Consider the following 24,894-nt stretch of genomic DNA (forward strand, 5'->3'; position numbering starts at 1 on the left):
CTTGTGTGATTAAAAATACACTTGAAATAAAGCTAGATTTGATTTAATACAATGCAGCTGCATCTTGTTCTAATGGCAGACAGGCAGAGAGACATGACTTGCAGGACTCATTGTTAGCTAATTTCCAGGGAGATCATGGTCCTGAAAGCCCTCAGACCGAGAGGATAAATGGGTGAGAAGAATGTAGTCCGAGGCAAAATCAGTGCGTAAAAACCATTAAATAAAAGCTCAGACTATTCCTTTGAGCCACATTAGCATCCGATTCCAGAGGAAGCGGCACCACAGGATGTTTAGGACTGATGGGGGTTCCATATCTCAGCACTCAGCACTCAATCAATGACTTACTTACCATGGCTGGGGCAACGATAAACAAGACAGATATATGCGATTGAAAGGGTTTCAGAGAAGAAAAAAAAAAAAAAGACTTCCCTTCGGTAAATGTGCAATGAAAAAAGAAACTGTCGGTTATGTCATTTACAAAAAGTTATTATTGACAGTTTGGCCTATATTTTTTGTCATCAATGATATTTCCTATACAAAGGCAAAACACACCATATCTACAATTTTGGCTGGAGACTAGTAAAGACTGGAAAGCTGATTGATGCGATTGGCAACTCATTTACGTTTACAGTACATGGGTGGTCAAGAAATGTCGTTGTTTATATGTTGTTTTTACAGCTAGCTACTGTATAGAAAAGCATAGAGGAATAAAGATGCATGATCATCATGATCATCAAAAAAAATGCTTGCTTCCGTTTTCAGTTGCAAAACTTTTTGATATGGTGTGCCCTAATGAATACAACCCTGGTAACTGACTGATCTCTAGACACAGCCACAAAAGCCAATTAGCTTAGACACAGATTGTGGATCATCATGTCACTGTTTGGCAAACTGGCTAATTTGTGAGTCAATGGTCCCTTCCAGGAAGTTCATGTTGTAGTGTGCAGCGATGTACCAGAACAGTTTGATCTGCTCTGAGAAACTCTGTGGAGTTAGTTTGCAATTTCGTCATGTAAAAATGGGCACTTTCCAGCCCTAACGCCAGATTCGGCAATTTACCTGTCTTATATCAGCTCGCTTGCGCTCAGATGGGGTGGACATTTTTGAGGTGTGTCCTTAAAAACATGATCCACAGTGCTAATTTCAGGCAGCGCTGAGAGGGATATTTAAGACCAACCAAAAGCTGATTTGAGCCATTACGCAGTTCATTATGGTATGAATGTTGACAGCGGAAACAGCCTATCCAGCCATGACGCACACTGTCCATATGCGCATGGAACAATTTATAACGGACTAACATTGGAATTGGAGTTAATTCCAAGGCAATACATGAAAGACCTTGAATACACAACCTGAAGCAACCACATATTTCGCCATGGAGCACGTTCTGATTGGCCAGTGAGGGGCCAAGCCTCGACACACCCACAACTTGTTTATTCGTCAAAACTAAGGCCTTTCTCGACAGCGCCAATAATTGTGATAGTACAAATATTTCTGACACACCCCTGAACCACCTGCGCTTAGATTTACCATTGCGTTAGATTTGTTCAAATAGAGCCCATGGTCAGAGAACACAATTTCCTGAGAACTGGTTTCACTGAATAGCTATCGATTCAAAAGAGCCTGCTGCAAGTTGGCATTGGTTCAAGTGAACCTGGGTCATGACTTATGTTCATTTGGCGCCAAACAGAAAACGAACTGAAAAAGGGAGAACACACCCACAAACATGAGCACACAACCACACTCAGACACACACACCACAGGAGGTTGGTGGCACCTTAATTGGGGAGAACAGGCTGATGGTAATGACTGGAGCAGAATTAGTGGAATGGTATCAAATACATCAAACACATGGTCTCCAGGTGTTTGATGCCATTCCATTTGCTCAGTTTCGGCCATTATCCTGTGACACACACACACAGCTGCTCAAGACATAATGATGGATGCGGTGTCCTGAGTGGCGCAGTGGTCTAAGGCACTGCACCGCAGTGCTAACTGTGCCACTAGATCCTGGTTCGTATCCAGGCTCTGTCGCAGCCGGCCGCGACCAGGAGACTCATGGGCGGTGCACAATTGGCCCAGCATCGTCCAGGGTAGGGGAGGGAATGGCCGGCAGGGATGTAGCTTAGTTGATAGAGCATGGCGTTTGCAACGCCAGGGTTGTGGGTTCGATTCCCACGGGGGGCCAGCCAGTATAAAAAAATATGTTTTCACTAACTGTAAGTCGCTCTGGATAAGAGCGTCTGCTAAATGACTAAAATGTAAATGTAAAATGTAATGCATAGCTTGAAGGAAACTATACTTGAAATGATGATATACAGTTGAAGTTGGAAGTTTACATACACCTTAGCCAAATACATTTAAACTCAGTTTTTCACAAATCCTGACGTTTAATCCCAGTAAAAATACCCTGTTTTAGGTCAGTTAGGATCACCACTTTATTTTAAGAATGTGAAATGTCAGAATAATAGTAGAGAGAATGATTTATTTCAGCTTTTATTTATTTCATCACATTCCCAGTGGGTCAGAAGTTTACATACACTCAAATAGTATTTGGTAGCATTGCCTTTAAATTGTTTAACTTGGGTCAAACGTTTCGGGTAGCCTTCCACAAGCTTCCCACAATAAGTTGGGTGAATTTTGGCCCATTCCTCCTGACAGAGCTGGTGTAACTGAGTCAGGTTTGTAGGCCTCCTTGCTCGCACATGCTTTTTCAGTTCTGCCCACAAAGTTTCTATAGGATTGAGGTCAGGGCTTTGTGATGGCCACTCCAATACCTTGACTTTGTTGTCCTTAAGCCATTTTGCCACAACTTTGGAAGTATGCTTGGGGTCATTGTCCATTTGGAAGACCCATTTGCGACCAAGCTTTAACTTCCTGACTGATGTCTTGAGATGTTGCTTCAATATATCCACATAATTTTCCTTCCTCATGATGCCATCTATTTTGTGAAGTGCAGCAGTCCCTCCTGCAGCAAAGCACCCCCACAGCATGATGCTGCCACCCCCGTGCTTCACTGTTGGGATGGTGTTCTTCGGCTTGCAAGCACCCCCCTTTTCCTCAAAACATAACGATGGTCATTATGGCCGAACAGTTCTATTTTGGTTTCATCAGACCAGAGGACATTTCTCCAAAAAGTACGATCTTTGTCCCCATGTGCAGTTGCAAACCGTAGTCTGGCTTTTTTATGGCGATTTTGGAGCAGTGGCTTCTTCCTTGCTGAGCGGCCTTTCAGGTTATGTCGATAGAGGACTCTCGTTTTACTGGGGATATAGATACTTTTGTACCTGTTTCCTCCAGCATCTTCACAAGGTCCTTTGCTGTTGTTCTGGGATTGATTCGCACTTTTCGCACCAAAGTACTTTAATTTCTAGGAGACAGAACGCGTTTCCTTCCTGAGCGGTATGACGGCTGCGTGGTCCCATGGTGTTTATACTTGCGTACTATTGTTTGTACAGATGAACATGGTACCTTCAGGTGTTTGGAAATTGCTCCCAAGGATGAACCAGACTTGTGGAGGTCTACAATTTTTTGTCTGAGGTCTTGGCTGATTTCTTTTGATTTACCCATGATGTCAAGCAAAGAGGCACTGAGTTTGAAGGTAGGCCTTGAAATACATCCACAGGTACACCTCCAATTGACTCCAATGATGTCAATTAGCCTATCCAAAGCTTCTAAAGCCATGACATCATTTTCTGGAATTTTCCAAGCTGTTTAAAAGCACAGTCAACTTAGTGTATGTAAACTTCTGACCCACTGGAATTGTGATACAGTGAATTATAAGTGAAATAATCTGTCTGTAAACAATTGTTGGAAAAATTACTTGTGTCATGCACAAAGTAGATGTCCTAACTGACTTGCCAAAACTATAGTTTGTTAACAAGAAATTTGTGGAGTGGTTGAAAAACGAGTTTTAATGACTCCAACCTAAGTGTATGTAAACCTCCGACTTCAACTGTATGTACCTTTTACTCCACACATTTTCCCTGACACCCAAAAGTAGTCCTTACATTTTGAATGCTTAGCGGGACAGAAAATGGTCCAATTCACACACTTATCAAAAGAACAACCCTAGTCATCACTACTGCCTCTGATCTGGCGGACTCACTAAACACACATGCTTCATTTGTAAATGATGTCTGAGTGTTGGAGTGTGCCCCTGGCTATCCCTAAATAAATAAAAAACTGAAAATTGTGCCATCTGGTTTGCGTAATATAAGGAATTTTAAATTATTCATACTTTTACTTTTTACCTTTTGATAGGTAAGTATATTTGAGCAATTACATTTACTTTTGATACTTACGTATATTTAAAAGCAAATACTTTTAGACTTTACTCAAGTAGTAATTTACTGGGTGACTAACTTTTACTTGAGTCATTTTCTATTAAGGTATCTTTACTTTTACTCAAGTATGAAAATTAGGTACTTTTTCCACCGCTGCCTGTCACCTTCTTCTGGATCTTCTGGGCTATGCTGAATAAGTTCTGGGTCAGCATGCTGAACACATACTCCTGGGAGAAGGAGATCATACCTGTGGGGGTCGGAGGAGAGACAGCTTATTTTCATCTGCAGTCTGGTAGGCTAGATGGGGGGGGAGACTATTGAAGGTTATAGCTGGCTAATAATCAGGTAATGCTGGGTTCTCCAGTGTAGGCCAGCTAGGGGAGACTTTTGAACGCTGCAGCTAGCTAGTAGTCACAGGGAGTAGGTTGTGGATCTAAAGCCTATTTGGAGATGAGACACAAACCCAGATCACCTTAGAGATCTGCTGTGGTGACTCTTCAGTTTTTTCATAAATATAACTTGTGGCTTTGTGGTACCTCTTTCTCTCGTTACTTATCGGGAAGAGCGCTGGAGTCTCCTGCTGCTTGCTGGGAAGCCTGGCTTCCCCCAGCTCTTAATGGGTGTGGCTCCTGGGGCTTTGCGTCTTAACTCCTCCCGCATGCTGTGGTAAACGGCAGCGATGTAGGCTGAGAGGAAACAGAGGAGACATGATAAAAGGACGGCTGGATGAGTGCAGGAAATCAGGGAGCTGTGCTCACGCACCCACTCCATTTAATTCTGGATCAAACACTGCACACATGATATAGGATTTCTGACAGGAGGCGGTCTGGGGCAGACACTGCATGATAGTCCAGCTGCTCTCCATCAGCTCCTCCACCTCATCATCTCCATCCTCCTCCTCATCGTCAGCTTCCTCCTCTCTACCCCCTTTCCTTTCTTCTTCTGGGCTGTCCCGTTCTGAAAGTCTATGCAGGTGGTGAGTGTCATTTTTACCCCTGCCTTTTTAATTTCTTATGAGACATGGGAAACACATAAAAAGCAGGGCCAGTAGAACTAGAATGTACCTCTCCATACAGGACGCTGGAGGGCAGCGTCCTGTAAGGATCTCCCAGCAGTGGGAGAAGGAGTGAGAGGGAATGGAAGATTTCCCGGGAGTGAATACTACAAGGAAAATGATTGAGGATATTTTTGTCAGAGAAAGTCAAAAAATAAAACATTGTCATATAAAACAAAACCTTGCCTATTAATTTATGGTTAGTGCTTGTTCCCTTTACCCCATGTGATCTAGCTCTAACCCTTATTTATTAAAGCATTCATGAACTAGACAGGGCTTGCCATCACTCGGCAACCGTGCATCACTGCTTTATAAGCACCATTTGTTTATTAGTCAAAAATATTATTGGCTTTGATATTTACATAGCCAGCATATTGATATGTTATAAAACAGCAAAGTTCTAGAGAGATAGTAGTACATTGGGAGGGTAGCAACGTAGCCAATGGCGTCGTCTATCTTTCTCTTCTTGGTACACAGCAGGATGCGGTTAAAGTTCCCGTACACCACGGTGGAGCCCAGCCACCAGTCAGAGCAGAGAGAGAGAAAGAAAGAGAGAGACACACACAAAGAGACAGAGAGAGAGAAAGAGAGACACACAGAGAGACAGAGACGGACAGAGAAACAGCAAGAGAGGTTTGATTTTTGATTTTATTAGGATCTCGTTTAGTCCTCATTTGGACTAATCTTCCAAGAGTCCTTAAACATTAAAATACAATCACATTTTCACATAACACACTGTTACAAACAGACATAATACACTGACATATTGACCAGATAAATACTCTAACGGTCTGAAATGATAGACAACCTTCCAATTTATTATATTTAAATGGTTCTAAAGTACTGTTTGAATTTATGTATTGAAGGGATTCTGGTTTGCTCAGATAAATTATTCAATTTCTTTATTGCTCTGAATCAAAATGTAATTTAGCCTATTTCTCTTGTCTGTCTGGATAACACATAGATGGTGGACAATCTATTCCTAGTATTTACTGAATGTCTGAATGTCTTACCAACTGAATATTGTTGTGAATGTTATTTGGCAGTTTTAAATGGTGTACAGTGCCTTGCAAAAGTATTCATCCCCCTTTGCGTTTTTCCTATTTTGTTGCATTAAAACCTGTAATTTAAATGGATTTTTATTTGGATTTCATGTAATGGACATACACAAAATAGTCCAAATTGGTGAAGTGAAATTTAAAAAATAACTTGTTTCCAAAAATTTGAATAAATAAATAACGGAAAAGTGGTCCCCTAAATAAGATCTAGTGCAACCAATTACCATCAGAAGTCACATAATTAGTTAAATAAAGTCCACCTGTGTGCAATCTAAGTGTCACATGATCTGTCACATGATCTCAGTATATATATATATATATACACCTGTTCTGAAAGGCCCCAGAGTCTGCAACACCACTAAACAAGGGGCACCACCAAGCAAGCGGCACCATGAAGACCAAGGAGCTCTCCAAACAGGTCAGGGACAAAGTTGTGGAGAAGTACTGATCAGGGTTGGGTTATAAAAAAATATCCGAAACTTTGAACATCCCACGGAGCACCATTAAATCCATTATTACAAAATGGAAAGAATATAGCACCACAACAAACCTGCCAAGAGAGGGCCGCCCACCAAAACTCACGGACCAGGCAAGGAGGGCATTAATCAGAGAGGCAACAAAGAGACCAAAGATAACCCTGAAGGAGCTGCAAAGCTCCACAACGGAGATTGGAGTATCTGTCCATAGGACCACTTTAAGCCGTACACGCCACAGAGCTGGGCTTTACGGAAGAGTGGCCAGAAAAAAGCCATTGCTTAAAGAAAAAAATAAGCAAATACATTTGGTGTTCGCCAAAAGGCATGTGGGAGACTCCCCAAACATATGGAAGAAGGTACTCTGGTCAGATGAGACTAAAATTGAGCTTTTTGGCCATCAAGGAAAACGCTATGTCTGGCGCAAACCCAACACCTCTCATCACCCTGAGAACACCATCCCCACAGTGGAGCATGGTGGTGGCAGCATCATGCTGTGGGGATGTTTTTCAATCGGCAGGGACTGGGAAACTGGTCAGAATTGAAGGAATGATGGATGGCGCTAAATACAGGGAAATTCTTGAGGGAAACCTGTTTCAGTCTTCCAGAGATTTGAGACTGGGATGGAGGTTCACCTTCCAGCAGGACAATGACCCTAAGCATACTGCTAAAGCAACACTCGAGTGGTTTAAGGGGAAACATTTAAATGTCTTGGAATGGCCTAGTCTAAGCCCAGACCTCAATCCAATTGAGAATCTGTGGTATGACTTAAAGATTGCTGTACACCAGTGGAACCCATCCAACTTGAAGGAGCTAGAGCAGTTTTGCCTTGAAGAATGGGCAAAAATTCCAGTGACTAGATGTGCCAAGCTTATAGAGACATACACCAAGAGACTTGCAGCTGTAACTGCTAAAAGGTGGCTCTACAAAGTATTGACTTTGGGGGGATGAATAGTTATGCACGCTCAAGTTCTGTTTTTTTGTCTTATTTCATGTTTGTTTCACAAGAAAAATTATTTTGCATCTTCAAAGTGGTAGGCATGTTGTGTAAATCAAATGATACAAACCCCCCAAAAATCCATTTAAATTCCAGGTTGTAAGGCAACAAAATAGGAAAAATGCCAAGGGGGGTGAATACTTTTGCAAGCCACTGTACATTGTGAAATAAAATAAACATGTTTTTTAAAATTATCTTATTGATTGATGACCAACCAAGAGCATTGTGCATGACTACAACAGAATAACCATATCTCCACCTTAAAACAATCCTTGCTGCTTTGTTCTGTGCAATCTGCTTCCAGTTCTGTGGTTTAGACTGTTCTAGGTGTAGAGAGCCAGCAGACAGACGGTGTGCTGTGTTACCCACCCGAGCATGTCGAAGGCCTGGGACAGGCAGCTGTCCAGGTTGAGGTAGTGGTGGACCATGCGACGGGCACCGTGGCGCTGCCAGTTAGCATGTTGTAGCTGATCTCGTCCACCACATGCACTGGCACCATCAGGAACTCCTCCAGCACCAGCATGCCTGCCACTGCCGCCGCAGCTCCCAGTTGGACTGAACTACGATCAGGGTGAGCCTGCGACGCTCCTCCTGGAGACAGGGAGAAGAGAGAGAGGACAATGGTCAATAGTGTTACAAGGGTTGTGTTCATTAGGCACCAAACGGAAGAAAACGGTCTGAAACAGGGAGGGACTACCTGCACTGTTGCAGAACACAACCCTGCACTATCCTGACTAACATTCTTAATCTGTGTTAGGCAGATATAACTACAGATATAACTATAACTTTAAAGCAACACATCAGAGAACAAGCTACAGAGAGCGACATAGTGACAGAATCATGCAGTGACAGAGGGCTGCAGTGGATGGAGGTACCTTGTAGTTGAGCAGTATGCGCTTCAGGGCGCGGTGGATGGCCTTGACGTCGTTCTCAGCCCACACCTCAAAGTAGGGCTGGGAATTGCCAGGGACCTCACAAGCACGATATTATCACCATTGTGATACTCACGATTCTATATGTATTGTGATTCAATACTGTGATATTATTGCAATTCAATGATCCAAACATATTGTTCATCATATGTCTGCTGCAGAGGGACAAGAGAGAGACATGAGAAAACGACTTTTGATTAGTCATGGAAATAAAAGTGCTGAAACTAATTGGCTCCCTATTTAAAAAGAAGATGGATAACAAGCTATGAAGGAAAAATACTTTTGGTGCAGGTACAGCAAACTAGCACAAAAATAATATTGTGATATTGTCAAAATGATACGATATATCTCCAAAAATAATATCCCCATATGTAACTGTGTCTATTTTTCCACTACCTCAAAGGTGCGTTTCTCAGGGGGCAGGAGCTCCTCGCTGGTCTTCTCCAGCAGGGCCTTGCGCTCTGTCCCGTACAGCGTGCTCAGGTCAGGTATCTGGTTACTACTGGTTACTACTAACCTACGGTAGGAAGGGGAAGAAGACAAAGGGAAAATGACTTAAAATAATTCTGACTTCACGTGTTTTGTAGCATTACAAGGGCAATGTCAACTATTTTAAGGGGAGATCAGTGATGTGTATGCTGTTTGGGTACAGAGTAGATGTGGGTGTGGTCTTACTGTGTCCAGGACAAAGACGCTGGCCTTGCACTGTGAGGGGATGAACAGGCCGAGCAGGGCTTTGTGGCCCTGGCTGTAGTGATACAGGTAGATGTGTCAGACGCTCCCTGAGGAAGACACAACACAATGACACAGATTCAACGCTCAACTTCCATCACATTCCGCATCAGGGGTCACATTCATTAGGCACCAAATGGAATAAAATGGTACGTTTAGGGTTATTTACAGAACATTATAGTACATACATTAAATGTGAAGTCACACAATAACTTAGACAGGCGAAGAAAGATTCCAAATAGATCTCACATATACGGAGGACGCATTGGGAAATAGTAGAGTGCCCTAACAAACATGACCCACTCTACAACTCATACCACACTCACTGGCATACACATGGAGACTAACGCTCAAACACAGCCATTGATTATATTACCCTAACTATGAAATGTTAACATGTTCTCATCTAAACCGAGACACAGAACACTGGATCTGGGAATAAAGCACAATCCTTTAACCCCAGTAACTGCTCCTTATACACATACATTTACATTTACATTTTAGTCATTTAGCAGACGCTCTTATCCAGAGCGACTTACAGTTAGTGAATACATATTTTTTTATACTGGCCCCCCGTGGGAATCGAACCCACAACCCTGGCGTTGCAAACGCCATGCTCTATCAACTGAGCTACATCCCTGCCGGCCATTCCCTCCCCTACCCTGGACGACGCTGGGCCAATTGTGCGCCGCCCATGAGTCTCCCGGTCGCGGCCGGCTGCGACAGAGCCACATCAAAGCACTGTGGAGGAACAAGACAGATGGTCTCCTATCCTAACCCCTAGGTACCTGCGTCTCGTAGACTTCTCATTGTCTGAGGCCGAGAGGTCTGCTGCGTTGATCTCGTTGATGTCCTCTGAGACACAGTACTGGTGCAGGTAGTACACCATGTTGGAGCGTGGAAGCAGACAGTTCACCTGCACAAAACAAACACCAAAGTTCTCAGTCATCTAATAATGATAATAATAACAATGATGAAAATACTAATAATAGTAATAACTTTAAAGTGCTTTTAATTACAAAGAATATCAAAGCAACAAAATTAAGTCATTCAATTAAAAGATAACAACATATCATTCATGAGTAGGTGGGCGGTCATTAGAGGGCCGAGTAGGTCAGGAAGCTTGAGCGGTCAGTGGAGGGAGCTCGTCATAGATCTATCAATCAATCGATCCATCATGAGATGAAATGTGATGTACCTTCTTGTATGTAGCTCCATCCTCCTACTTGGGGATCTTCTGGTTGACGTAGAACACCTGTGGGATGTTGAGCTTTATGCAGTGCAGGTCACTGCCGATCATAGCCCAGCGCTTATACAGCCCAGGGTGACTGGTCTCTGCAATCTGGGGGAGGGAGGAAATGAAAAGGACATCCAGTCACTCACACACACAAACACTTCTGGGTTTAGGGCTGTTGTTCAATAGAAGAGCATTAACAAGATACAGTATATATATACACTGCTCAAAAAAATAAAGGGAACACTTAAACAACACATCCTAGATCTGAATGAATGAAATAATCTTATTAAATACTTTTTTCTTTACATAGTTGAATGTGCTGACAACAATATCACACAAAAATTATCAATGGAAATCAAATGTATCAACCCATGGAGGTCTGGATTTGGAGTCACCCTCAAAATTAAAGTGGAAAACCACACTACAGGCTGATCCAACTTTGATGTAATGTCCTTAAAACAAGTCAAAATGAGGCTCAGTAGTGTGTGTGGCCTCCAAGTGCCTGTATGACCTCCCTACAACACCTGGGCATGCTCCTGATGAGGTGGCGGATGGTCTCCTGAGGGATCTCCTCCCAGACCTGGACTAAAGCATCCGCCAACTCCTGGACAGTCTGTGGTGCAACGTGGCGTTGGTGGATGGAGCGAGACATGATGTCACAGATGTGCTCAATTGGATTCAGGTCTGGGGAACGGGCGGGCCAGTCCATAGCATCAATGCCTTCCTCTTGCAGGAACTGCTGACACACTCCAGCCACATGAGGTCTAGCATTGTCTTGCATTAGGAGGAACCCAGGGCCAACCGCACCAGCATATGGTCTCACAAGGGGTCTGAGGATCTCATCTCGGTACCTAATGGCAGTCAGGCTACCTCTGGCGAGCACATGGAGGGCTGTGCGGCCCCACAAAGAAATGCCACCCCACACCATGACTGACCCACCGCCAAACCGGTCATGCTGGAGGATGTTGCAGGCAGCAGAACGTTCTCCACGGCGTCTCCAGACTCTGTCACGTCTGTCACATGTGCTCAGTGTGAACCTGCTTTCATCTGTGAAGAGCACAGGGCGCCAGTCGCGAATTTGCCAATCTTGGTGTTCTCTGGCAAATGCCAAACGTCCTGCACGGTGTTGGGCTGTAAGCACAACCCCCACCTGTGGACGTCGGTTCCTCATACCACCCTCATGGAGTCTGTTTCTGACCGTTTGAGCAGACACATGCACATTTGTGGCCTGCTGGAGGTCATTTTGCAGGGCTCTGGCAGTGCTCCTCCTGCTCCTCCTTGCACAAAGGCGGAGGTAGCGGTCCTGCTGCTGGGTTGTTGCCCTCCTACGGCCTCCTCCACGTCTCCTGATGTACTGGCCTGTCTCCTGGTAGCGCCTCCATGCTCTGGACACTACGCTGACAGACACAGCAAACCTTCTTGCCACAGCTCGCATTGATGTGCCATCCTGGATGAGCTGCACTACCTGAGCCACTTGTGTGGGTTGTAGACTCCGTCTCATGCTACCACTAGAGTGAAAGCACCGCCAGCATTCAAAAGTGACCAAAACATCAGCCAGGAAGCATAGGAACTGAGAAGTGGTCTGTGGTCACCACCTGCAGAACCACTTCTTTATTGGGGGTGTCTTGCTAATTGCCTATAATTTCCACCTGTTGTCTATTCCATTTGCACAACAGCATGTGAAATGTATTGTAAATCAGTGTTGCTTCCTAAGTGGACAGTTTGATTTCACAGAAGTGTGATTGACTTGGAGTTACATTGTGTTGTTTAAGTGTTCCCTTTATTGTTTTGAGCAGTGTATATATATATATATATATATATATATATATATATATATATATATATATATATATATATATATACAGTGGGGAAAAAAAGTATTTAGTCAGCTACCAATTGTGCAAGTTCTCCCACTTAAAAAGATGAGAGAGGCCTGTAATTTTCATCATAGGTACACATCAACTATGACAGACAAAATGAGGAAAAAAAATATCCAGAAAATCACATTGTAGGATTTTTAATGAATTTATTTGCAAATTATGGTGGAAAATAAGTATTTGGTCACCTACAAACAAGCAAGATTTCTGGCTCTCACAGACCTGTAACTTCTTCTTTAAGAGGCTCCTCTGTCCTCCACTCGTTACCTGTATTAATGGCACCTGTTTGAACTTGTTATCAGTATAAAAGACACCTGTCCACAACCTCAAACAGTCACACTCCAAACTCCACTATGGCCAAGACTGAAGAGCTGTCAAAGGACACCAGAAACAAAATTGTAGACCTGCACCAGGCTGGGAAGACTGAATCTGCAATAGGTTAGCAGCTTGGTTTGAAGAAATCAACTGTGGGAGCAATTATTAGGAAATGGAAGACATACAAGACCACTGATAATCTCCCTCGATCTGGGGCTCCACGCAAGATCTCACCCCGTGGGGTCAAAATGATCACAACAACGGTGAGCAAAAATCCCAGAACCACACGGGGGGGCCTAGTGAATGACCTGCAGAGAGCTGGGACCAAAGTAACAAAGCCTACCATCAGTAAAACACTACGCCGCCAGGGACTCAAATCCTGCAGTGCCAGACGTGTCCCCCTGCTTAAGCCAGTACATGTCCAGGCCCGTCTGAAGTTTGCTAGAGTGCATTTGGATGATCCAGAAGAGGATTGGGAGAATGTCATATGGTCAGATGAAACCAAAATAGAACTTTTTTGGTAAAAACTCAACTCGTCGTGTTTGGAGGACAAAGAATGCTGAGTTGCATCCAAAGAACACCATACCTACTGTGAATCATGGGGGGTGGAAACATCATGCTTTGGGGCTGTTTTTTCTGCAAAGGGACCAGGACGACTGATCCGTGTAAAGGAAAGAATGAATAGGGCCATGTATCGTGAGATTTTGAGTGAAAACCTCCTTCCATCAGCAAGGGCATTGAAGATGAAACGTGGCTGGGTCTTTCAGCATGACAATGATCCCAAACACACCGCCCGGGCAACGAAGGAGTGGCTTAGTAAGAAGCATTTCAAGGTCCTGGAGTGGCCTAGCCAGTCTCCAGATCTCAACCCCCATAGAAAATCTTTGGAGGGAGTTGAAAGTCCGTGTTGCCCAGCGACAGCCCCAAAACATCACTGCTCTAGAGGAGATCTGCATGGAGGAATGGGCCAAAATACCAGCAACAGTGTGTGAAAACCTTGTGAAGACTTACAGAAAACGTTTGACCTGTGTCATTGCCAACAAAGGGTATATAACAAATGTGACGTCACGAGAGGCTACACAGCTTTCAGCGGGATTGCTCAAGTAGTGCAAGGAGACAAGGTTCAAACAAAACAAGGATTTTATTATAGGTCTTGGGAAATTAACGAAAATATAACAAAATTCTGTTCTCTTGTGGCTCTTTAAGGGTTAACAGTTCAGGGATGTCTCTTCCACATCCAAAGTCATAATTCTCACTCGCTCAGATAACTTTTCCCCAGCCTTACTGTAGTCCACGTTGCAGCTAGTGGCCAACCCAGCAAAAAGTCCTTCCAAATGTCTCTCACGTATTTCCACAGGTGCATATATCCAAAGGTGAGTATTTCCCAAAGGTAAGTATCTCCAAATCCTTATATTCCTCATGGAAGTGGACGTGCAGCACTCTTGTCCTCCAGAGAGCCCAGGTTGGAGACTGTGTCTCTTCCCTTCCCAAACCTTCAGCTCATCAGCTCCTCATTTGTTTCAGCTGCGTGGGAAGATTGGCCATAGAGGGGTGGAGTTCCCGACCATACCAGCAGATGGAGCCATAGCTGTCTGGGTTTGCAGCCACCTCAGGGGGATGTAACGTCCCTCCAGGACACAGCCTCTCGTGACATCACACATCCCCCTCCTCGGGACCGACGTCCTCGTCGGGGTAAAGGCAGCGAAGAAGGCATCACGCCGGGAGAGGGCGTCCGCATTGCCGTGGTGCTTGCCAGACTGCTCTCTCTTCAACTCCTCCAACTCTAGGACCAGGGACTCAGCCTCCTGTTGTCTCTCCTTGAGTTTCTTACTGAACGCATCAGCCTTGGTTTTAGCAGAGTTTAGCTTCTGTTGAGCAGCTTTCAGTTCCTTCTCTCTCTCTGCCTCCGCATTCTTCATCTTGTTCTCCAACACCTTGTACTTCTCCTCTGCCTTCTTCTGGACCTCCTTACTACTGCGCAGGGTCTCCTCACACTCCCTCGATGGTCCTGCGCAGCCTCTCCAGCTCCTCCTGTTGCTTAGGGAAGGAGCTCTGTTGGAGTTTAGCCTGGAGGATATCTAACTCTTCTGTCTTCATGTCTAACTGTTGCTTTAACAAACGATACCTCTCAGCGGTCCCCTTCAGACCAGACAGTTCTTTGTCCAGATTCTGTACCTCCGTCTCTGTGTCGGTCTGGGCACCTGCCATCCCTATCAGAGCCCGGGCGGGAGTGAGTAACTCGGAGGATTGCACCGGAGCCTTCCCAGGATGAGTCTTGCCTCTCCGTTTCCGAGGTACTCGGGTTATCCTCTCCTGAGACTCTCTCCAGAGTGGGTAAAAGGCTGGGCAGTCTCGTCCAATTAGGACAGGGACGGGGAGGGAATCAACCACCCCCGCCGTCGTGTGTATGGTTCCCCGTGTGCTGGTCATTGTAAGTTCAGTAATGGGGTATTCTCTGGTGTCCCCATGGACACAGGAAACTGGGAGGACTTTCCCCGGGGGTCAGACACGTTGGGCCCACCAAATCCTTACGCACCAGGGTGGCCCGGCTACCAGAATCCAGTAAGGCCTCCACATCATGGTGATTCACAGTTACCGGGCAGGTGGGGGGTCGATCTGGGCCGCCATCTACGACTCCCAAGAGCGAGGCAAAACGGTGTGTGGGTGCTGAGCTGGAGGACTCCGCAGTGGGCATAGGTTCATCGGCTGGTTTCCCACACTGCCAGGAGATATGTCCCATCTCCCCACACCGGTAACACTGTCGAGTTTCCCCCTCCTGGTGTACTCTTCTTGGACCCGCCTGGTTTCTGGCTCCCCTGGAGCCGGGATAAGTCCTGACGTGGCTGGGTTCGAGACCTTGGGGGTCCTTTGGACGGGTTCTTCCCATTTGTGGTGGGGCCGCCCTCCTGGGGTCTTTTTCGGGAAGCATTCAGCATCTCCGCTGTGGCCTGGTACTTTTCCACAGCTTCCACGGTCAGATCAGCCGTGGTCAAGGCCTGTTGACTGATGAACCGTTTTGCCTCATAAGGCAGGGCGCGTAGGTAACGATCCACCACAACGGCCTCCACCACCGCCGCTGCTGTATTCCTCTGCGGATCCAGCCATTTCCTTGCGATTCGGACAAGTTCATGCATCTGCGCCCGAGGAGGTTGGTCTGGTTGGAAGGTCCAGCCGTGAAAGCGCTGGGCCATACCAAACTTTGTGAGTCCATATCTGCTGAGGATCTCAGACTTCAGGGCATCATAGTCAGTAACCTGGTCAGGGCCCAGGTCCCGGACAGCATTCAGCGATTCCCGGTTAGAAAGGGGGCTAACAGACCAACCCACTGTTGCTTGGGCCAGGCTTCCCTAGTGGCCGTGGCCTCAAATGCATGCAGGTATGCCTCAATGTCATCGGTAGCTCCCATCTTAGATATAAAGTCACTTGCCTTTATTGGGCGGGTATTTTGGACAACCCTCTGTCTCTGCAACTGCAATTCCTCTGCCTTCAGAAGGTTGGCTTTCTTTTGCTCCTCCAAGAGAGCCACGTTTGCTTGCATCTGGGCTTGCTGGCCAGCAACAAGGGCTTTCAATATGTCCTCCATTTCAGTCGGCGGGGAGCCTACGGCCAACTTGGAAAACTGGGTGATCAAACCTTCGGTATCCTCCTCTGACATGCACTATTAACGCTTGAGCGTGCCCGTATTCTCCACCATCTGTGACGTCACGAGAGGCTACACAGCTTTCAGCGGGATTGCTCAAGTAGTGCAAGGAGACAAGGTTCAAACAAAACAAGGATTTTATTATAGGTCTTGGGAAATTAACGAAAATATAACAAAATTCTGTTCTCTTGTGGCTCTTTAAGGGTTAACAGTTCAGGGATGTCTCTTCCACATCCAAAGTCATAATTCTCACTCCGCTCAGATAACTTTTCCCCAGCCTTACTGTAGTCCACGTTGCAGCTAGTGGCCAACCCAGCAAAAAGTCCTTCCAAATGTCTCTCACGTATTTCCACAGGTGCATATATCCAAAGGTGAGTATTTCCCAAAGGTAAGTATCTCCAAATCCTTATATTCCTCATGGAAGTGGACGTGCAGCACTCTTGTCCTCCAGAGAGCCCAGGTTGGAGACTGTGTCTCTTCCCTTCCCAAACCTTCAGCTCATCAGCTCCTCATTTGTTTCAGCTGCGTGGGAAGATTGGCCATAGAGGGGTGGAGTTCCCGACCATACCAGCAGATGGAGCCATAGCTGTCTGGGTTTGCAGCCACCTCAGGGGGATGTAACGTCCCTCCAGGACACAGCCTCTCGTGACATCACACAAAGTATTGAGAAACTTTTGTTATTGACCAAATACTTATTTTCCACCATAATTTGCAAATAAATTCATTAAAAATCCTACAATGTGATTTTCTGGATTTTTTTCCCTCATTTTGTCTGTCATAGTTGACGTGTACCTATGATGAAAATTACAGGCCTCTCTCATCTTTTTAAGTGGGAGAACTTGCACAATTGGTGGCTGACTAAATACTTTTTTCCCTCACTGATATATATATATATATATATATATATATATATATATATATATATGTCTTCTCTTTGTTCTATACAGTTCACATTTATTTAGCATTGTTGAGTTCTGAAAACAGCCTATGGACACCATTAAACTATTCTCAAACAAAAGGCAATGGGATTTTGAGTTTCAGTTAGTATGGACACAGTTTAAGCCTAGTCCATGACAAAGAACCACTTTCAACAGTCTCCATTGAACAGCATGCTTTTTAGTCCAGGACTAGGCTTGATCTGTGTCCCGGAAACCTGCCCTAACTAAATGTGTTATTTGACCCCTAGGTCTAACCTAACCCACCTGTACAATCTGCCAGGGCATGTCTAGGATGCTGTGTGGCGGGGGATGCTGCCCAGGCATGTGGCGGGGCCGCGTCCCGGATCACCCCTCCACCCACGGGCTATGCCTCGCAGTCCACCAGGCACAGCCTCTTCCAGCACTCCTTCCTCTGAATAATCACTTGAGTCCAACAAAATGGAATATAACGTTGCAGATAAAGTTTAGAATTACACAATTTCATGTGTACAACATCTAAAGACCTGCATCATTATACTGAGAGCTTTGCCGTTTCTAAAATGACTTATTTGGGTGTTTTTGGAGCCTTTGTTCATGTTTTTCCGTAGCCCCAATACTGAAGAATGAGCAAAGAGGAAGTATATTGTTGGTGGGGTAAGTTTCTCAAAACCAGGTGAAATCTAAAAAAAAGTTTCTGGACACTTCTACAACATGCCATATACATCAAAAAGTATGATTTGGTAAAATAAAAGTTAACCTGTCCTGTAACTAACTGTGTCTCTGGAAATAACACCTCACCATTGTTTGTTATTAGCAATAAGCAACACTATGCTAAAATGAGCTGAAGACAAAATCTAAAATGATGAGCCTTGACTGTCAGCCTGCCTGCCTCAGCTCTCTGTGACCAGATGGTGAAGGACGCCGGGCTGAGCTGGCGCTACATCATCTCCCCGTACCTCTGGCTTGCGGGAGATGATGTAGCACCAGCTCAGCCCGGCGTCCTTCACCATCTGGTCTCCCAGGAACTCAGCCAGCCGCTTGGCCGTGCTGATGGTGTTGGACTTCTGCTCGCTGTAGTCCTCCAGCTTCCGCGACATGGAGCGGTTCTCCGAGATGAGCTCCAACAGCTCTGCGTCCGCCATTTTGGCAGCCTGGGCAAAATACAAACCCATCAGGGCACAAGGTTGTAGAACATTCATATATTTTTACGTATGGGACCACCCATATGTAAAAATGTATGCACACATGACTGTAAGTCTATTTGGATAAAAGCGTCTGCTAAATGGCATATTATTATTATTATTATATAAATATATAATGTAGAACAAACATGCCTCTCTGACATGTAGCATCCAATGATGGCTCACGTCAGCGCTCTAATATTGACATTTATATCTGCAACTTTCTAAAACATTTGCCTACTGAACGTGGTCCTGTTGATGTAACTTTTTACATTCAATCTGACATGGGGGAATGTCGAGCCAATAGTCTGCCACCTTGGCCACCGAGTCATAGACCTCCTCCAGAGTGGTGCCTTTGAGGAAGGTCTCGAACGCAGACGACTGGAACATCTCGATAAGCTGCAGCTCTCCTCTCCTCTTCACCTCAATGCCCTTCAGCTCAGCCAGAGCTGGAACACAGCGTACCTGAACACAGGACAATCTTGTTATTATTCATGCTATTATCAGGAGAATGTTATTATCATATTATTAATGTTATCAGGATAATGCAATTATGTTATTATCAATGTTATTATCAGGAGAATGTTATGTTATTATCAATGTTATAATCAATGTTTTTATCAGGATAATGTTATTATCAATGTTATTATCTGCAGAATGTTATCATCAGCTAAACAAAATCTCAATGCTGCCAACCGGCCTATATGGTAAATACAGAATTTAATATTTTCCCACATGGTCCACTAAGGACAACCGACATTCGCCATATTCTCTCATCGACTGTATACAGTATCGACTGTATGTACCTTTTCTTCAGCTTCTTCCCTTCCTCCTCGGAGGCGGGCAGGATCATGACCAAGTAGGGCCCGTCCACCTAGTAGAAGATGCTGTTCTCCGCCCGCGTCTCGTAGGTCAGTGAGGTGGGGTCCACCAGTTCCTGGTCGTTCGTGAAGCCCTCCTTCACCATCATGTTAAGCATGGCTCCCGGGTAGGAGATGGTCACCTTGGGCTTATTCTCGTTGCTCGTCTTCACCACAAAGTTCTCGGGGAAGGTGTTGGGCAGGACGCACCATATAATGTCTGTGTCCATCTCCAGAGGCCTCCTGAAGTGCCACAGACAAGTATGGTAACATAACAGTGGTCAAATTGGCATCAAAAGCCACGGAGAATACACAGTAAAAAATGGGGTGTTAATATTTCAGAGTAAAGTTATTTTAACCCAGATAGAGTATTTTCAACATTTTTGAGAGTAAAGTTGCTCTATCAGTGGAGTTAAAAGTGAGTGTAAAAATCTGCAGATACGCAGTGACAATTTCAACTCTACAGCAGTGATGAATACCCGCCACTCTGCTTTGCTGAAGTTTGGCACGTACGTTGGTGGAGGAAGATTGCGAAGGAGTAGCTAGGCCACAGATATTGCTAGGTAAGTTACATCCCCGTTTTTTCAACACCAAACCGGTATTTTTAACTTTACATAATTTTAGAGTTGTGCTGATGTCAAGGTCATATTTTAAGTTACGAGTTCCATGCGGCGGTCCCCCTTGCAGTGAGCTCGTCATCAGCCAGCTAAATTAGCTTGTAAGTTCAGATGGTTGACAGTAATAACTGTTATATGATATACCCATGGAATATGTTTGATATTTTTGTGAATGGCTTGCTGTTTCATATGGCTAAAAAAATAGGTAACGTTAACTTAGCTAATCAGTTCGTTTGAAGGACACCACCGTTTGGCATGAGCGCAGATTGTGCTTGTCATGCGGTTAGCTAGCTTGCAATCAGTATCGGTAACTGTCTTTCTTTGTGTTGCAATATTTTCACGAATGAAGTTTGTCAGAATGGTAAATACGTAAAATAACGTTCGCTAACAACAAAACATTTATACAGATAGTATTGTTAGCTAACGTTATTGTATAGCTTCCCAGGCTTCCTTACACTAACGTTAACTGTTTTTTATAAAGCTATATATAACGGTAATGTTAGCATGCTTCTGATAGTTAGCCAGCTAATGTTGGTGTTATAAAACGATAACTTAGATCACTGATTTGCATGACGGGTTTGTTTAACATTGCTTAACCATTTTAATGGTTAGCTACTGTTCGAACTAAAATGGCTAATGAGCTAGCTAACTTTGACACATAGCTAGTTATTTGGTAGCTAATGGGACAATGTGCCTCTAAACTTGAACTAGCCTACACCCATTTGCTGCAGAAAATGGCAGCTTAACGTTATATTCAACCAGCACAACTTTGTCTACTTCAGCCTTTGTAATTGCAGTGTAACGTCTAAGTAATGCATAGTGCATTGCGTAGCTAGTACTACTGAGATAAATGGATAGTTAGCTAACGCTTAGTTGAACCAGCACTAAATGATGATTTTGAATATATATTTTCTTTGTTAACAGAGGCAAAATGCTGTTGCGTGTTCAGCTCGGGGAAGAGCAGAAATACGTCAAGCTGTCTGAGCTGACATTCAATGCTTTCTTGAAAGAAGGTAGGTATAATAGGTTAAAGCAATACATATCACCCTAATGACAAAATAATACAGCATTAAGCTATTATCTTATGATATCTATTTAGGTCTATAGTCATTTCTGCTGTGCTTTATATTTTCAGTAACATAAAATCAGGTGCAGATCCTTGTCTTTCATCATTTTGTGAACACATGAGGCAACCTTAAGTATGAACTTGGATTCTTGTGAGAAGGGAATGCATGTTTTTCTTCTTTTTTTAACAGTGTGTCTAAAATTCAACATACCAGAAAGCAGAAAGCCAGACATTAAGGTGTATGACCAGTCTGACACAGAAGTTGACTCAGATGTTTTTGAAGAATTAGTAAAGGAGTCACCTGGAACTTTCAGAATCATGCTGGGCAATGGACTTGGTATTCATTCATTCAATTAGTTTTTTAGTTTAAAGGCCAGAATGAGAACCTTTATTGTCTTAAAAATAACAGTTTATTGTAATATGTTTCTATGTTTTGCACAAATTTCATAATGAACAGATACCTCTCATTCATCATCATGCTCGGGTACATCTGATGACACCATCATTCTGAATTTCACTGTGTGTGACGATGTTGAAGAAGTAGCGGCTGGCGAAGGAAGCCAGCCTAAAAGGCCATGCCACATAAACTATGAGGCAAAAGCAGTAAGTGGTGAACATTGCTGTTAAGTCCAATCTGAATGTTGTTTCATCATGTGACAGCATTACATATTGTTTTACAATTACGGAAAGCACATTTCTTTCCACCTATAGCTGATTGAAAAAATCCTAACATCAAAGCCTGGTGGTGAACACATTATGCAAGAGTATGGAAAAACCAAATCTCTGACAGATGCCACCAGAAGACAGATGATCAACATACTTGCTGCTGAGATGACAGAAACACATGGGTAAGCATTAAGCATATAGATGGGCTGTAAAGAAACATTGTTATTATTTTCCGGTTATTAATTATGTAAAATGTGTTGTGCAATATCTATTCAGTGTGATGTTAACTTTGAATTCATATGCTAGGACATCCCCCCCCAAAAGTGTCAGAGTGATGTATGCACAGGGGATAGTAGCTTTGTTTCCCTATCTAGAAGACCCATACTCACAACATGGATATGTAAGTAAATGGGTTATTGCAACATTATGCACATATTCACTCTATGAAATGGGAATAGTACTCCTTTATAATTTATTTATAATAATATAGGATCATTACTACGATCCGGAGAGTGGTTCCGGATACCTTGCATGGCGATTGAAGACCATACAAAGAAAAACAGCAGAGGAAAGAGGTGCCTCAGTCAGCAAATCTCCTAAAGGTATGTTTTCTGATCAGTGACATGTAATTATAATGGTGACCTGTGAATTGTACAGAAAGGATTTCTTAACACTGTATTTTGTCTTAAGTTGGTGGGCCAGGCCGTGATCGTCAGCCCTTCACCTATGACAGAGAGCCATCTGATGAGGATGTGGAAGCAGCTATTGCTGTTTTGAGACACTCTGCTGATGAAAACACTGTCCGTGAGAAGATGAAAATGACCTTCATATATCGGCAAGCAATGGTCAACGATGAAGCCAAATCATCAGATGTCTTCTCGGTCTTCCCAAGATTTCTGGACACACCAGGACTGGTATGACAACTTAATTCACTGCATCACCAAAAATATCCAATGAAGAATAAGGTAACACTCATTATTTCTGTCTTTGTGTGTTACATTGCAGATAGAACAAGATTTCAGACTTCTGTTTGGTGAGGCCACAGCCAACAAATTCTTGGAGAAGTGGCCAACCACTTTCAAAGCAAAAGTAATAAAGGAAAGCCATGGACTTGTATCCACCACAGAACTCTTGGATTTGATGCGCAATGCTGAGTCAGCTGCTGAAGTTGAGAATGGTATGAATGAACTGTTTTACTTTTATGTGGATAATGTAGGTGTGCATTATATGTCCATAATGGTGCAAGTTGTGAATAAGAATGTTATGCTACGGCACAATGTTAACCAGGTTTTTATTTACTTATTTGTAGGCTGGGACAGTGACATGTCTGCCATCTTGCTGCTGCTACATTTGCTACCACCATCTGCACAAGGTAGAAAGAGGCCGGGAAAGATGTCTGCATATCAAGCTGTAGATCAGCTCATCAGATTTCAAAAGGTATGCTTAACAGTTGTTTAAAATATATATTCCATCATCTCAATCTTGTGCACAGTTTGAGGTGATCTTATCTATTGTCAGAGGTTAGTCACCAAAACAATTCTGTTGAATGTGTTTTTTTTGTAGGTTGGAACCAGTGTGCAGCAGCATCTTGACAACATCACCCAAAGCAGTCAGCCCTACCTTCTCGCCCAGGGATCCACACAGAGCAGCATTCACTCCTACTTCATTGTGGTTGACAAGCATGCTCTTCCATGCAAGGCAACAGGTTCAGTAGGAGCTTTTGACGAAGTCTTTAAAGCCCATTACGTATTTGGTACGTCATACAGTTCTTCCTTGAGCAGCTTTTTCACTTTTGTGCAAACAACCATCTATAACATCGACATGGGGGGAAACAAAGGAGACTCCTAGAGTTGCTGAGTTGCGAGCAAGAATGGTGCGTTAGTTGAGATAAAACTATGAAGTGTTTTCTTTGCAAAAGTGACCATGGAAGTCCAAACAACCTTGTTAAGCACCTTAAGATAATTCATGGGCCATGTACAGGCAGGACTCTTTTTCTGAAATGTGGTCAAGAAGGATGCTCACGTTCTTTTGGTAGCTTTTCTGGTTTTAGAAAACATCTTAACAAGTGCCACGGAGAAAGTTTAGTAGATTCTATAGAAGATGATCTTTCAGACCCTCAAAGTACCGGTCAACACCAGTAATATTTCTCATGTTGAAGTGTCGACTGAATGTTTAGAGGCTGAGTCAGAGTTATCTTCGCCATACATTGTAAATAGTTGTGCAGCTGTTATTTCTGATCTAAAGGCAGCAGGTGTTGGTCAAAGTACAGTAAATACTGTAGTGATTTCCATGGAAGAGATTGTTCAAGATATTCATCAGCATCCTAAAGAAACAGTGATAAAGCATGTATTTAGTAATGAAAGAGAAACAGAAATGTGCAAGAAAGTTGAGGCGTGTTTTGAGGGGTTAGAGAATCCTTTCACAGTTCTAAATTCGGAATACAAGCGATAAAAAATTTATGACTGCCAAGTGGGAAATAGTAGAACCAGTTGAATGTGTGATTGGTTCAAGATTTGACACAAGACGAAATAAAAAGACTGGAACATATGATCAGGTAGTAGTTCAAGATAAATTCATGTATATTCCAATTTTATCTACACTGCAGTCAATATTTAAAAGTCAGTATTTTGCAGAAATGTTGCAAAGCTCAGCTACCAGCAACTCTAGACTGAGAGATATTTGTGATGGATCTTTTTTTTAAAGTCACCCCCTGTTCTCAACTGAGAAGCAGACAATACAGGTCCAGATGTTCTATGATGATTTTGAGGTCGCCAACCCATTGGGTTCCAAGCGAGGTATTCATAAATTGGGTGGAGTATATTTTACTTTAAGAAACTTCTCTCCAAAATGGAATTCTTTTTGGCTAACATACACCTGTGCGCCTTATTTCATACTCAAGATGTTAAACGATATGGTTTTAGTGAAATTTTTGCTCCCATTGTTCGAGACATTAAAGTGTTAGAGAGCGATGGTATTGAGATTCCAT

The 24,894-nt window shown here is 43.7% G+C and overlaps 1 protein-coding gene, 1 long non-coding RNA gene and 1 pseudogene across 2 annotated transcripts; 2 read left to right on the plus strand and 1 right to left on the minus strand.

The window, feature by feature from the left end:
- Positions 1–1,672: 1,672 nt before the first annotated feature.
- Positions 1,673–19,819, minus strand: LOC121584288 (annotated as a pseudogene).
- A 61-nt stretch (positions 19,820–19,880) lies between these two features.
- On the plus strand, positions 19,881–21,993 carry LOC121584067. The gene is made up of 5 exons (XR_006661845.1): positions 19,881–20,122; positions 21,101–21,189; positions 21,433–21,579; positions 21,700–21,845; positions 21,954–21,993. It is a non-coding gene; the product is annotated as an uncharacterized LOC121584067 (long non-coding RNA).
- A 5-nt stretch (positions 21,994–21,998) lies between these two features.
- Positions 21,999–23,756, plus strand: LOC123492760. Its single transcript, XM_045225952.1, has 7 exons — positions 21,999–22,090; positions 22,215–22,308; positions 22,399–22,510; positions 22,599–22,822; positions 22,914–23,085; positions 23,218–23,345; positions 23,472–23,756. Exons 1-7 carry the CDS (start codon positions 21,999–22,001, stop codon positions 23,754–23,756), a joined length of 1,107 nt encoding a protein of 368 aa, XP_045081887.1.
- Positions 23,757–24,894: the final 1,138 nt, after the last annotated feature.

The sequence above is a fragment of the Coregonus clupeaformis genome, chromosome 16, assembly GCF_020615455.1.
Source record: "Coregonus clupeaformis isolate EN_2021a chromosome 16, ASM2061545v1, whole genome shotgun sequence".
Lineage (NCBI taxonomy): Eukaryota > Metazoa > Chordata > Actinopteri > Salmoniformes > Salmonidae > Coregonus > Coregonus clupeaformis.